Genomic DNA, 15,264 nt, shown 5'->3' with positions numbered 1-15,264 from the left:
GTGGTGACTATATTTACCCGCCGAGTTTAAAAAAAAAGTCAGAAGCGGAAGGGTTCAGGAAAAACTCGAAAACTCATATTTCCCGTGGAGATAGAGAAAAGTGATCTGAGACAAAGTTGTAAGCTAGGAAATTTCCTATAAGAATGACCTATCTAGGAAATTTTCTTGCCCTTTACCCCGGTCTCCCCTAACTGTTTGATTCAACAGACTAACAGTTTATTTAAAGAAAAATTTAAATTTTTCAATTTCTGTATTTAAACTTGCAAAGCTTCTTTTTAAAAGCTCTTTTGTGTCAGTGAACGACTATCTATTGCACCCACCATTGACCCTTATTCTATGTGACCTCACAGTGAATGTGGGTGGATCAAAGTGGGTACCATAGATGACACAAGCACTGGCATTTCACCTGGTTCATGTTCCATATGAACCACACACTTGTTCAGATCCGTGAAATGGTGATTCATATTAATTAAAATGTGTATCCCGACCGATTTTGCTGACTGGAAAATACTCCGTGTGACAGGTGGATGGAGATCCGCAGGGATATATCGTTGTATGTAAAATGTTTCAAATGAATAAAAGGGGTGTTTTGTTAATTTTTTCCCACTCTGTCTTGACATTTTCACCATTTACTCCCGCACCATTCCCGCGGGAAAATACATTTTCATGCTGGTACTTTGTGCTGTATGCTATTACGAACCCTTTTTCCCATGAAACAAACTTTTTTTTATCCCTTTCATGCTATTTATGTTCCGCATTTTTTTTAATTTTTCAATTTGTTTTCTGATCCATCAATTGCAGGGCTTTTATATGACATTAATTTAATTATTTTTAATAAATAAACATATAGGTATTTAATATTAAGTGAATATTTAATTTTTGTAATAATAAGATTTTATTCAATATATTTTTGCTACTTTTTTTGCAATATTTTATCAAGCGTTGCAACTTATTAGCAGTTTAATTAATTTTTTAAAAATTAAAACAAAATTTAAAATTTATATTTTGTCTACAATATTTAATTGAATTTATAATTATTCAAATAAAGATCTGTTTCTCATGGAAACATATCAATTTTAATTTATTCATTCATTCACTTTATTAAGTTTCTCTTTCAACTTTTCTCCACTTTTTAAGACTTATTCATCACATCATGTCTCTCGCAGAGAAAAAACTATATTAATGTCATTTTCATGTCTCTTTTTCTCTCTTCTGACTCGCCATTCGCGCGCCATTCAATATCAATATTCATATCCCCACGAAAAAAAGAAAGAATAACTTGAGCAAAAGAAAATGCCTTTTGCGAGAACAAAATGAAATAAAAATTTAATAACAAATCTCGAAATATCCACGAAATACAGTGATGAAATAAAATTTTATGCATGGAACAATTTTATATGGGACTTGCCGTTAAATTTGAATGACACATCCTCAAGCCAACTCCCACTGAATCATCCACCCACCCTCATAATCAGTGTGACGGTGATGCAATAAAAAAAATCTTCATTGTGCTGTGATTTCTTCAGAATTCACCTTTTTGTGCAAATTCCATTGACTCCTCCGAACAAATATCCCGTTTGTACCTTTGGGGACTTTCATCCACCTACACCTTGTCTCACATTTTTACTACCCTACAGGTTTAAAACGATTCATCCCTCACGCTTTGATGTCTGTCAATTGCATTTTCTGCCGGGGGTTGTAAAAATTCAATTAAAATTGCAACACAGATCAAACTCCATGTAACAAACTTTATATTTGCGCTCATTCCGCTGACATTGCTGCAACAAAATGCTCTTCCCCAGAGGAACATTAAATTATTTACATTCAGCTTTACATTGGCTGTAATGGATGAAATGTGAAAGGGCTCCATAGTTGCTCAGGTGTGTTTATACGGTGAGAATAAATTTGTTGCTAATCAAAAAGTTACAGAGTGTTTAATTTTATTTACTGACACCTCTTATAAATATGTACATGACCTGGAAAATTAAATGTAAAATTTTTTGTGAATTTTCTTGATAAAAATATGAAAATTCTTTATATTTTCTCAATTATTTATTTTATAGGTTTAATTAAATTAACTTTGCACCATTCAAAAATTGTTTCAAAAGAGAAAGAATTATGTTGCTTCTGTATTTAGTATGTCATTAAAATAAGCTCCCTACCTTACACATATTCAGTCCTTTCTGTATCCTGAAATGATGTGAATACATCAGAAACTAAGTGCAATAAGTTGCCAAGCAAAGTTCATTATATACCTTAGAGAACGTTAAATGAACATTTCCCATAGACAATACGTGTTTAATTAAATTGTGTATATAGCAAGGGTGAATAGGAGCATACTATATAGCAGAACAGAGATTTGCTTCGGGAAATCTGTGTGACTGTTGGTGATTGAATGGCTCCAATTGGGCGGCGCCTGGAGGACTGTGAGTTTCTCAATTGCTAACATAGCCCATTGTCACGTCTTCGGAATGGGCTGAGTGGCGGAAATAAATGAGAGGGATCGAAATGACCATCAGCAGTGGTGACGAAACGATAGACAAACTTTTCCCATATATATTCGTCACAAGGGCTCTCTCGATGCCAAAATAGAGGCCGGAAGGGGATTAATTTTCCACCTTATGGCCTCTTCCTGAGCATCTTAGATGAGACCCCATAATCATTCTAGTGCATACATGATGGAAGTGCTATCATTACCATATCACTACGTACCCATATATAGACGTTAAGATGATGACTATAGGTAGCCATCCTTTCATAAACTCCCCAATGAATATGGGGGAGATTACTAAAAGTTTATAAATTTAGATGACGTCACGTTTGTATTAGGAAGATGGGCATGGAATCCAGCTTCATTGTAAATTTATGGTAGGTATTTTTCCTCTATGGTACATAGTACGTGTAGAAGGTGACGAAGTTTAGGGGAACTTGGGGCTTGCTGTGATATTTTTAGCATTTTTTCAAAAGAATTACTTTATTTCTGCCCGGAAAAACACTGGAAATCAGCAAAGTAGAGATATGAAAAATTTACCCAAAAATACAAAAAATGACGTCATTATTGTCTTTTCAATTCCTTCAAATCATGAAATCTCTGCCAGAGTTTATTCTGATCCTTGTAAGAAATGGGATATTTTTATAGTAGGCTATAATATATCAAAAATTGAAGCAAATCGATAAGGGCGTTTTCGAGATATTCATCGAAAATTTTGTTTTTGATTTTTGGCCCCCTAGCGGCCACTTTTGAAAAAAAGCTTTTTGAAAAGCTGTGTCTGAAAGAAACACAGCTAAAATATCCATAGAATAAACATCGAGTTATCAACAGAATAATCCGTAACACGTAGCCCCTAGTTCCCCTATATTACATAACTTTTCGATAGAATCCGAATGTATTCAGTCAATTTTCCACATTTTTCTTCTCATTCCATATTTTTCCCTTAATCCTTCAGCAACTCCGCAGGATAAAGCTGCAAATCCTTTCCATCTCTGTACTCCAAATAAAACATTTCTTTCGATTTTTCTTTCTTAATCTCTTTTATTAAGTAACTTAGTGTTATACTTTTTTTTTATACACGACTTCACTCCATCAATGTCTTCGGTATTTTCTATCTCTAATATAGAGACAATAAAAATATCTCTACATTTTATTCTCCTATGTGTGTATTATCTGTTTTTTTTTTACAACGCTGTGTTGAAAGTGAATTTAAAGTATAAAACTATTTACTCTTTTCGTATATTTTTTTCATCTTTTTTTTTAAACAAATTAAAATTCTTAAAACTTCACCTATTAAATGTGATTTGAGAAAGTTTGAAATTCCCAATCTCATTTTAAATGCCAGTGGGGGTAGTGAAGTGGAGATTAAGTGTTCTTAAGCACTCTTGAATAGCCAACGGGGGATGTTAAATACTCTGATGTGGTCAAAAGTGGTGAGGGGATAGATGGGAGATATATTAACTCAAGATAAACTATATAATTCAACTTCATAAAGTCATTTGTTTCAGTCTTTTTGCCACGAGAAAATGTACACAATCAACTTCTGATAACGCAACACACTGCACCCAACAAATTCACTTCATATATAACTTTTCTTGTAGCACTTTGAGTGCTCAAAAACACTCACAGCTATTATACCTTGCCTAAATGATCACATATGCGAAATTCAATTTATATTTTCCTTCTCACGAGGGTCACACATTCTCACGCAACCACCCCTACACGCATACACTTGATTGCATGGGGGGTGAGTTCACAAATCCTAAATTTATGTTGATCCATTCTACACCAAGTTAACAACACCTCCGCACTTTCATCTGTTGTCCGCTAGACGTAAATTAGCTAGGATCACTGCAATGAGGAAGAGGGTGCACCACAATGAGACGTGCTGCGGTGGTGTTGAGTTATGTTGCATCGCTGCGGGGTGTTCGCCTGTCGGTTCCAGTATGTTTGCATTTTTTTCGTATTTTAATTATAATTCATGAAAAAAGAATGAAAAGTCACGACAAATTTATTCCGCATCCACTACCATGGTTAATTACAACAAAAAAGCTCAGTCAACATAAAAAAGCTCATATCAGCACTCCTACTAATATAGACATTGAGCATAGAGAAAATGATATGCTTACTGTAAAAACAAAACATATAAAATTCGGTCTACACTGAATTTACATAAAAAGAAAAAAGTAACTTGCGTAATTCTATGTTTCTACAAATTAATATTGCCTCAGTAATTGAACAACACAGCACACGTTTTAATCAAAATTCTCATTAAAATGCTTTCAAGTTATAAAGATAGGTAACTCTAGATAAGACTAAAACATTTTTTTTATAAAAGGATAGAAAATTAGAAAAAAAAATTTTTAATGGATTTCCCGGTATCATACGTAACATATTGATTACGTAGCTTGAATGGAAAAATCATAATTGGAAAGAAAAGATTCCTCTTTGAATATCCTATAAAGTTGCATCGACAAGCCAAATTATTCAAAAAAAATCTACATGTTTTTAGACAAAAATTACATACAAGCTTTATTAAAAAAAATACTTTGAAATATAAACTAAAAACATACAAAGCTGTAGCTATAGAAATGAATAAACTCCTTTAATTCAGGGATAGTCTAATTATTTTGAAAACTTTATAGAAACAAATTACAATAAATCCTACAATTTTCTTTACTAAATTATACTATTGATTTAATAATAAAACTAAAGGCTGTTTAATGGGTATAAATGAAAAAATTTCAAGACTTAAATTTCACTCAGAAGTAGGTCAAAAAAGTCTCATCAAAATAATTACGACAATCCCTCAATTTCAATTTTTTAACTCTAAAAAAAACTTAAGAAAGTTTTCAAGAAATTTTCAAATGGGACTAACCGATAATCACGTGAACGTAGACTTGAGCAGGTGGTGCAATGGAAGGGGAGCACGTGTAATTCCCAGTGTCACTCTGGACAGCCCGTCGAATAGTCACCCTGTGTATGGGGTAGAAGTTTAAAGAGGGACCATCATGGAATTAAAATGCAAAACGATTGGATTGAAAGTGATTAACGTATGGGCGTAAAGGCCCCAAAATGTGGGTATGAATGGGTAAATGGCTCGCATGGGGTGCATTTTGTATTCTCTGACCTGGAAGTTAATCCATCAGCCCAGTCGGTGTCCACTGTAATCCTCCTGGAGGTATCACTGGAAATTTCATTTGCATTTGTTGCTGCCTCCAAAATATCACTGTCTGTTCGATGGAGAGGATATTCATGTTATTTAATTTTCATTCTGCTCCCGCACACCAACAGGCCCAAATGTATGGTGATTTTATGCAAAATATTACCGAAGCACCTACCTTTGTACCAGAATACATTCCCACCTTCCGCCAAACGGTGTGATAGTTTACAAATTAGATCAATATCACTGCCAGATTTCACGTAGATATCTGATGGACCCAATATATCAGCTTTCAGTTCTGCAATATTGATTTAAAATTATTGTTGAAACATTAAATTTCATTCAAATGAGGGATTCCGAGATTTTCATAAATTTTATTATATGTACGTTAGGCGTATGATGTACTTGGGACTTCTGGGAAAATATGGGGGAAAGTTTCTAGAGAGAAAAAAGCTCTTGCGTGGCGGGAATGTTTAAAATGGATTGAAAACTTTGAAAGTTGGTACATCTTTAAAATCCCTCCACATACTCTCTCATGATGAAATTGCTGCAGCTATCATTAAAATTCATGACTTTCCCCACAGAGATGGTACTTGATTATCCCCCTAAACAACAACAATATGAAACCATTATGAGACTACTTACCAATAACATTTAAGGTATACGACAAGGACATCTTTGGCTCCGTGTTGATCTGGCACTCATACACCCCACTATCTCGCATTTGGGGGTATTTTATCATTAAATTCCACTGCGTGGAATTGTGCCTTCGATAAATCTACAAGAATTAAATTTTATTCAACAATTTTTCAAGAGTTAGAATTTTCTAGATATTAAGCAATAAATTAAAGAATTTATTTTTATGCCAAAAAAAAGCTTGACGGAAATAATAAGAAAATAAATTATAGGTAGCAAGGGTAGCAAAAGAAAAAAAAAGAAAAAGAAGCAACCACTCACAACCTGGAATCGTTGATCGGATGTGTAGGTCAGCCTTCCCGCTGTGAGGATGTGAAGATCCCTCTTTCGTATCCAGGAGACATCCTTATCACCGAGACGCTCAACGTTGCAATGGAGAAAAGCTGTCTGACCCACGATGACCGTAACATTCCGTTGAACGTTAAAGTCAAAGTAGGGCTGAAGATTGGCGGCGGATTCATTCTCGGCAAAACACATTTGAGCTACAAAGTACGAGATAAGGATACACAACATCAACCATCATTCGCAGCTCGTGTTGAACATTGTATTAAATTCAACGGACGGTTTGCGAAGGAATCATAAAAGGAGACTTTACGACTTAACCGGAAATTATTCTCTAACCCCCTTCCCCAATGGGTGCCAATCTCCGATTCGAGCATGTGTAGTAAAAGCATCTCACCCAGGAATCAATTTATGGACTTTCTCAGAACACCATATACATATGCTTTACTTTTTCTTCTCTCGCACTAATACATAGTATACAATTATATACGCAACGTTTCCTATTTCCTAATAAAATATCAATAAGTCATATATAGCACGATTTGACACAAGTTTCCAATGAAATGAGAATATTTCGAATATTCACTGCGATGTAGCTGTTTTGTAGCAAACATTCCACAAGAAACCCAATTCAATAGAAATTTTTCATAACCCAGGGAGTTCTTCGGGGAGGGTGAGGGGGCGGTGGGTGGGAGGGCGGTGGAATGAGAAATGTATGAATGCATTTTTCATTCAAATATTCGTGACACAATTCCATAAAAAATTCAACAGTTCTTATCTGAATAGAGAAGAGGTGGTAAATGCAGTAAAATGGATTTTCTCGAACAATTTATTGTTGTAATATAAATGAAATTTATTTAACAATTTTAACAAATTTTAATGACAGAAAAAGACATAAATTTTTCTTTCTTTTGAGGAACTCAAAGAATTTTCCGCTTTGACCATCGATTAGCTTCCTGCTTTTTACTAGGAAATTATGTCTTTTGATCTGAAAAAATGAAAATTTAATTAGAAGAAAATACTTCTTTGTGGTCAAAACAATAATCCTGAATCTCCAATTTCTCTTTATTGACAAAAACAACCCACATGAATTTCTTAAATTAGAAATATATGCTTGTGAGGTTTCAAATATCTATTATTATCATGAATATCAGACTCTCGACATCAATTGACTCAGACTATGTAATTACAGGCTATGATAATTATATACGAAGCACCTTCACACCTCCACATAACTATGTAAGTATGTCTCTAAGTCAGTCAGCAAAGAGCTTTCACCCTCATGATCTACATTCACTCCTCCGCAATTTCAAAGTACTTCAGGCGTGCTACAAGCAAAATTAACTTCTTCACAAAAGTGAGTAAAAATATCTCTACAAATTGTTTGATTTCAATTATTTGAATTCATTCATTGTGTTTTCCTATTTTATTCCGAATTTAAAGTCAGAAGAAATGTAAAAGTTTATGTTGAGTTTATTAAAGCTTTTCGTCTTCATTTCCAAAATCGATTGAGCTTTTTTCAAATTGGTTAAACGATAAATGTTTTACATATATTTTTTTCAATCATATAAATTATTTATCTGAGAAAATTTACCCCAAAATTCTATTTATAATTAAAGTTAATTTTTAAAATTAGAGAAATAAATTCAATGTAGTGAATTTAGGTCATATGTAGAACAAAGAGATAATTCAATGAGCATTATGCTCAATATGAGAGCAATTTTAGTTGTATTATATTATCCTAAAGAGAACGTAAATTGTATTATTTTCCTGGAAAATTATGAAAGCTCATTAATTCTCAATCAATTCAATTAAAGTTTTCCCAGCACTTCACGACAAAACTAACATTATTTTCCCAAGTCTTTCATTACACTCTACAACACATGATTAAGAAGAATAAATACCAAAAGTAATTAAATATTTTAACACTCCGCATAAAATCCTTTGTTGAATAAATAAAATTTCTTCTCTTAAAAAAGCTTCAAAATAATTGTGAATTATTCCTTTAAAGGGAATGTAAATCTTATGAAAATATCCACAGGGGAATAAATCTACCTATGTATGTAGGTATGTAATAAAGCCTCCTGACCCCATCTAACCTTTTCCAGACTTAAAAATAGAATGCAAAAGTATAATAATGTCAAAATGGCTAAACGGCAAAAAGTCTTCTTGTTGCTAGCTACTTGCATGTCTCTTTCACATCTCCTTTCCTTCCTGTTCTTGAAAAATATTTACACTCGGAAGTGAAAAGCTAAAAAAGTATTCAAGCTTTCATATTAACTCAGGTGCTGCAACCTGCTCAGGCGACGACAGAGCGCGATGTATTGTTGGTGCGAATGACTGTGCAACGGAAAACGAATCCCTGTGAATGCAACGAGAAAACTACACATAGAAGCCGGGGAATGCATTTTGGGAGGGTGTTTGGGGGGTGGGTTTGGGGGAAAACCATATCGTGAGGTCTCTGTGGTTGTGTGGTAGACGGGGTTTGTTGAATATGGGGGTGTGAGGGTGCCTCCTCTGCTGGTAAAAGTTCATTTTGTGAGTGGTTAGAATGTGGATGGGTGGCTGATGGGTGGGATGAAGTTTTGTGCCCAACAGAGTGAAGGAGGTAAATTGCATATAAACATGAGTTCAATAGCATGTAATAACCAAGAAAACTTTCAATCAGTGCCGAAGTGTTCTATTCACAAACAGAAGGTGCACACACAAGTAGAGCAGTGTTTGATAAATATAAAAGTGTTGGGGAGGGCTCATGTATAAAACGAAATTGAATTTCCATCATCAAAGAATACCCGACTTTGGTACATGGCAACCCGTAGCGTAGAATTTCTCATTTTCCACTGAGAAACACCGGGAGCCTCCGTTATTGAACATTGTCATAAATTGAGATACCTCAGCGTGATAGCGTGCCCGTAATTTTCCATACGATTCTCCATCATTGCATCGACACTAGAGCAACGTGTGCTTCCCCATGTTACACTCGGAGTACCCGGAGAATACTACACATAGCAAGCATGTTATGTAGGGAGTGAGTTTTCCCAGAATAGCACCATCCATAAAACGCCGTAATCGAGGATTCTCTCGGATTAACTGCCACTTCTCTATCCGTTTTCATCACACACCCCCACAACATCATACAAGTGTGGCGCGTCACCACACCAAAGGCCAATTCTAATTTGAAAAGTCAATCATAACGCGTCCAGTTATTAGAGTTGGTATACCACAACGCGGATGGGTCAGTCTATGCGTTGTAATTTAATTTGTGAGTAGTATTAGTAGGCAAAGTCGATTTTTTGTAAAATTAAGCAATTTGACAGATTAAAATGCATATATCTTAAGTTCTATTAGACCTACAGAAATTTCTTGACTAGTTATGGAAAGCTATTGAAATAAGCTATAATCTGATGTATATTGCGTTACATTTCAAGGTCACCTCCAGAACACAAAATGGCGGATTTTTGTTCTACCAAAACAGTTTTTTGCACTTTTTGTCCACAAGGAATGGTTCTAGAGGTTTCTGATGTTTCGGAAAGTTATAGAGTTTTGCAAAACCTTTAATTTGATACCAAATTGAGCAAAATCGGACAGACCGTTCAAGAGATATGGCTCTTAGAACTTTTCAAATTCAAGAATTTTTCAAATGGCTATATCTTCTAAACGGAGACATAGATTTTCTTCATTTTCGGACTGATGAAAGATATTGAGTCAGGCTACAACATATCAAAATTTAAAGGAAATCTATAACAGATGTTCGGAGATATTGCCCCTTAAAGTTAGGCAATTTTTGTTTTCGATTTTAGCGCCTCTTGCGGATGTTTTTGAAACTTGGAATGTTCTAGACTGTTGTAGGGCTTCTCAATACCTTTCATTTGATACCAAGATGGTCAAAATCGGTTAAGCCGTTCTCGAGTTATATTGAAAAAACACTTTTTGCTTTAGGCCGCCATATTTGCTAAACCGCTTGACCGATTTTGAAGTATGATTTGTTGATGAAAATATCTCACTGAGCACTACAACATACTAAAATTTCAGACCTCTAGCTGTAAAGGAAGTGGTTGACGGTATTTCAAAATGGCGGACGGCGGCCATTTTGAATTTTGAAAATGCGAAAAAATGAAATTTTACACCCACATTTCTATAGAAAACTTCAAACCGGAAGTCTCTATCTGTTACTGTTCTCGAGTTATAAGGTAAAGTTTGGCGCAGAGGCCGGCCGGCCGGCCGGCAGGCCGGCCGGCCGGATCAAAATTTTTCCACCACCATTTTCGTAATGTGGGATGTCTAAAACGTGCTCATACCAAGTTTGAGCCCGATCTGAGATGGTCGGTTTTTCCGATGATTACAATACTTGGTATGCCACGATTGTGGTATACCAACTAATTCTCTTTTTACACTAAAGCTAATATGGCAAAATGTCGAGGAATCTCAGTGTGAGTATGTGAAAATCTGTCAGAGATGATGATAGCGACTGTTGCCGGAGCTTTTCTCATCCATACCCCGCAATGCCGCCGTCGTAGTTCTTTTGCAAAGTGTCAGAGCATAAGGATCTCCTCCCCATAAGCTAGGGAAAAGATAAACACGACTGATCTCACACATCATCTTCACACCCATTCCCCCATCCGCGTTACAGGGGTGTACTGCTTTGGCAAACGCTCAAGAGGTGAATTTATTCATGACAACTCGTACAACTTTCAACTGAAAAGCTTCACATATATGTATGTATGTATCTTATGTACACTGTATCGATAGAATGAGGATTTATATATAGCAGAATATTTCATCTAAAATTTTCTGAGATCATGGGTTCTATCTTAAAATAGCACAACGTGTCTTAACTTAAATTTAAACTCACAAAGAAACTACAAAGTTGCTCCTAATTAGATTTCTTATATAAAACCCAAAAACCTTGCAGGATGCAGTTATATCGTTAGGTTGAAAATTAAATGAGAGATAATTAATTTGTACGAAAAGTAGAGCACATGTTGGTATGTAGTAGAGAGTTATAATATAGGTATTATAATTTTAAATGAGCCTCGAGACTTCGTCTAATTCCTTTTTCTTGCAAAAATAATTGTTTTCCTCATTTATGAAAAAAAAAAATATTAAGCTTCGGAAACTCTTATTAGGAGGTGATTCAATAATATTTTGACCACTTTGAGGAATATTCTGACATTACCTACATATATTTTTTTAATTGATTTCAAAGATTTAAATGGATTTTTCTTTATATTTTAGGACTTAAATCTGCATTTAATTTCTATGAGTTTTTCCTATCAATAAATTTTTTATTACATAGAGTAAAATAAATACTTCCCACACTTTGAAAAAAGAAACATTAAATTATTTTTTTCTCAACTATGAATTCTCTATCTACATAAAAACATTTTTTAATTACTTTCATATTTGAGCAAAATGCATTGTGTCTTGAGGAGCTTTTTTGGAGCTTTTGTTTCCATTTACCCCTCAAGTCTTTTATATTCATATCAGAATTTTCAATTGTTTCTGTTTTAACTGATTTTTTCACATTTAATTTAATCTAAATCAGTCCAAGAGAATGGTGAAAAAAATTAATCTCACCAGTGAGCTTTTACAAATTAATTACAAAAGATGACCTAAAAAATTAAGAGACTTAAAGAAACATTAGGACAATTCCTTGTTGGATTTCAACCCCTTCTTGCACCAACACGGAAGGCAAAGAAAACACCCATAAAGTTAAAAAACGTTCAAAAATAGAATTACCCCTTTAGGGGATTTATTCGGCTTCGTGATTCATTATATGTGATTTTTGTGAGCTTTTCAACCCATTTCTATGCGACCCACTTTACAGAACGCTGGAGGAAAGCAATTTAGCGGCATAAACTCGCGAACGAGGTGAAAGGTGATAAATCCTAAAAGAATCAAGACAAGAATGGATTCAACTAAAAATTCAACCCTAACTGAAAGCTGTCAAGTACCTTAACATACGTTGATGGTTTATGTATATTTCAGTTTAGGCATTCACGTAGGGATTTAAAGGTCAAATACATTTTGCATTTTTCAACAGTCTTCTCGTATTTTTGAACCATTAATATTTGAATTATTTTTTTCTTTCGCGAAATTCACATTAAGCTCTTAAATCCTCAATCAAAGTCAAGTAGTACCCTTAAGCAATACGATCGCAAATAAGCTTCATGTGTTTTCCTTCTCCTTGTGCACTCCCTCTTAGGCTCCTATCCATCTACTTTTCCCATCTCTTCTGAGCTTAATTTTTAATGATTCATTTTTTTTGTGAGTATAAATATTTTGTGTAATCAAAAGATGAATCAATGGATCTTATCTGAAGTAATTCCAAGAAAAGAAAGTCAATATTTATACGTATAACAACCATTGAAATGCCTCGGAAGAGAAAATAAAAAGAAAACGTAGGAAAAAAAAAAGATGAACAAATTTGTTTGTAGGTCAAAGGGCAGGGTGTACTGAAGGAGCATCGAAATGGTGTTTCATCTCTCGATATAAAAAAAATACGTAATGAAATTCCCCGCAAGAATCACGCACCACCCTCCCGCATGCAAATGTTCTATGGGTGGGTGGCGACAAAACCCCGGCATGCTGAAGGGGAGAGAGAAAGTGATTTGGGTTAGACACCCCCGAAGAACTCTGCCACTGATTGACTTTCCATTGATTTCAATATAAGCATCCCTCTCGCCTGAATTGATACTTGAAACTTTCACCCTCGCGCGCTTTGCCCATTTGAGTGGAGTAATACACATAGCAATGAGATTGAGGGCAAAAATTTGATGCTCCTTTTGCGGCAAATGGAAAACGAACCTTGAAATGCGAGGCCCAAAATTGCGATGAACACCCCAAATTTGATGGTGTGATGAAGATATTTCTCCATTTTCTCGCACACACGCATTTGCGTCGAGATTTCTTTTCCTTCTTTTTTTTTTGAGGGTAAATTCCGCAATGGGCGTGTGGGAATCACGCAAGTTCAGTAAATCTCCCAAAAAATTTATACAAATCTACACTGAATTGGTATTGTCCAGTTTACTGCAGCACTTAATCCGATCTTGATATCCATTGTAGTATTGTGTAATCCACGGATTAGCACCAATTGTCACTCTACCACCGACAGTCCTCTGCCCTAATTGGCTCATTTCCCACGGAAAAACACACAAAACACCCCACAATTGATCATTGTCCTCAAATAAAATTGTCCCAATGATCCTTTACCTAATCGCACACACTTGACAATTTACCCCAAAATGTGTGCCTATATATGGGAACAAACTACTTCAGAGAGAGAGACACCCCAAACACTTGGGAGAGCACTGAGAGTATGGGACTTTTTTTGCACGTGCAACCACATGAAGATGCAAAATCACACTGAAAGACCAAAATGAAAAGCTCAATTCTGGTGAATTTTCCAACCAAAAAGGGGAATTGCGTGGGGAAAATTTCTGGAGAATGTGGAAATTCCAACAGACTGGGGTATATTCTCCTTCATCTTCTCCTCACTTTCCCCATACAATTTTCCACATTTTCCCCAACTTTAACCAAAATACTGCTGAAGAGAGCAACAAAAACACCAACACTCCGCAACTTTGCAAGGAATTCCATTACATCAAATTGAACTGCATTCCTACTCGAGGGTTGAAACTACAATTTATTCCCGTATACAATAAGAAGAACAAATGCACGTGAAAAGCTGAAAAAAGCACAAAAGGGAAGGGAGTTTGATCAATTTCATTTGAATGGAAATCCCATTTTAAAAGTGAGAAGTGTATATAGTAACAAAGCTTATTGTTGTCTGATTTGACTGGATTCTTTTTTATCTGAAGAACTTTATTAAGAATTTTTTTTATAATGTACCAAAATTGCGAAATAGTTTTCAAGTTAACCAATTTGGTTAACAAAGTCAGTTAAAGAAAAGATTTTAGAAAAATGATTACAAAGAAATATTTTAAATAGATTGTCAAAAGAAAACTATCCGGGATAATGGGCCTTATTCAGCGACCAAGAAGCTCTTGAAATTCGCTTAAAATCTTGAAATTTCAGTACGAAAATCAAAGATTTCAAGAGTTTCTTGGGCGTTGAATAAGTCCCAATATTCCGAAAAATTATTTTGTAGTTAATTCTTAAATGTTCTATAACCAACTTAGAACAAAAACCAATTAAGATTTTTTTAAAATAAAGCTTCTGGCATTGGGAAAGAGACTTATAAAAATTAGTTATAGAAAATCGTTACAGAAATTCTTTCCGCTGTTTTAACGTTTACTAATTCGTGCCTTATTAAACAGTGTCACATTAAAATTTAAAAAAATAAAAAGCAAATTCAGAAAATTCACAGAATCTCAATAACGCTCAATTTTAAAAAATCTACATTCTTTCCCAACTTATGGACCTGATGAAGGGGGAATAAGCTTCGAAAGTTTTCAGTAATAAATATATTTTAAATAAGAAATCCAAAAATATCGATTATTTTCTTATTTAAATCAACTTGTGACCCAAATGTCGCGAAAGGGTTAACAAAAATCCTCTTCAAACATATTCAATTCTTTGCTACTCTATCAGTCAGTGCGAATATGTATGCAGATTATTTTCTCTATATATTATATATACCTCTACCAATACATATTAATTACATAAGTGA

At 34.7% G+C, this 15,264-nt stretch overlaps 1 protein-coding gene across 2 annotated transcripts; it reads right to left on the bottom strand.

The window, feature by feature from the left end:
• Nucleotides 1–3,502: 3,502 nt before the first annotated feature.
• On the bottom strand, nt 3,503–13,999 carry LOC129793735 (zwei Ig domain protein zig-8-like). 2 transcript variants are annotated; one of them, XM_055833980.1, is made up of 7 exons: nt 13,440–13,999; nt 6,612–6,832; nt 6,300–6,432; nt 5,833–5,952; nt 5,622–5,724; nt 5,370–5,467; nt 3,503–4,423 (listed from the first exon to the last, which is right to left on the bottom strand). In XM_055833980.1, the coding sequence occupies exons 1-7, from the start codon at nt 13,525–13,527 to the stop codon at nt 4,305–4,307; spliced, it is 882 nt and encodes a 293-aa protein (XP_055689955.1). In that variant the 5' UTR covers nt 13,528–13,999; the 3' UTR covers nt 3,503–4,304. The 2 variants fall into 2 exon arrangements, with proteins under 2 accessions (XP_055689955.1, XP_055689954.1); XM_055833979.1 differs by having other exon boundaries at nt 6,615–6,832.
• Nucleotides 14,000–15,264: the final 1,265 nt, after the last annotated feature.

The sequence above is a fragment of the Lutzomyia longipalpis genome, chromosome 3 (genome assembly GCF_024334085.1).
Source record: "Lutzomyia longipalpis isolate SR_M1_2022 chromosome 3, ASM2433408v1".
NCBI lineage: Eukaryota > Metazoa > Arthropoda > Insecta > Diptera > Psychodidae > Lutzomyia > Lutzomyia longipalpis.
The sequence above is the reverse complement of the archived record's forward strand: the minus strand, read 5'-3'. Positions and strand labels throughout refer to the sequence as shown.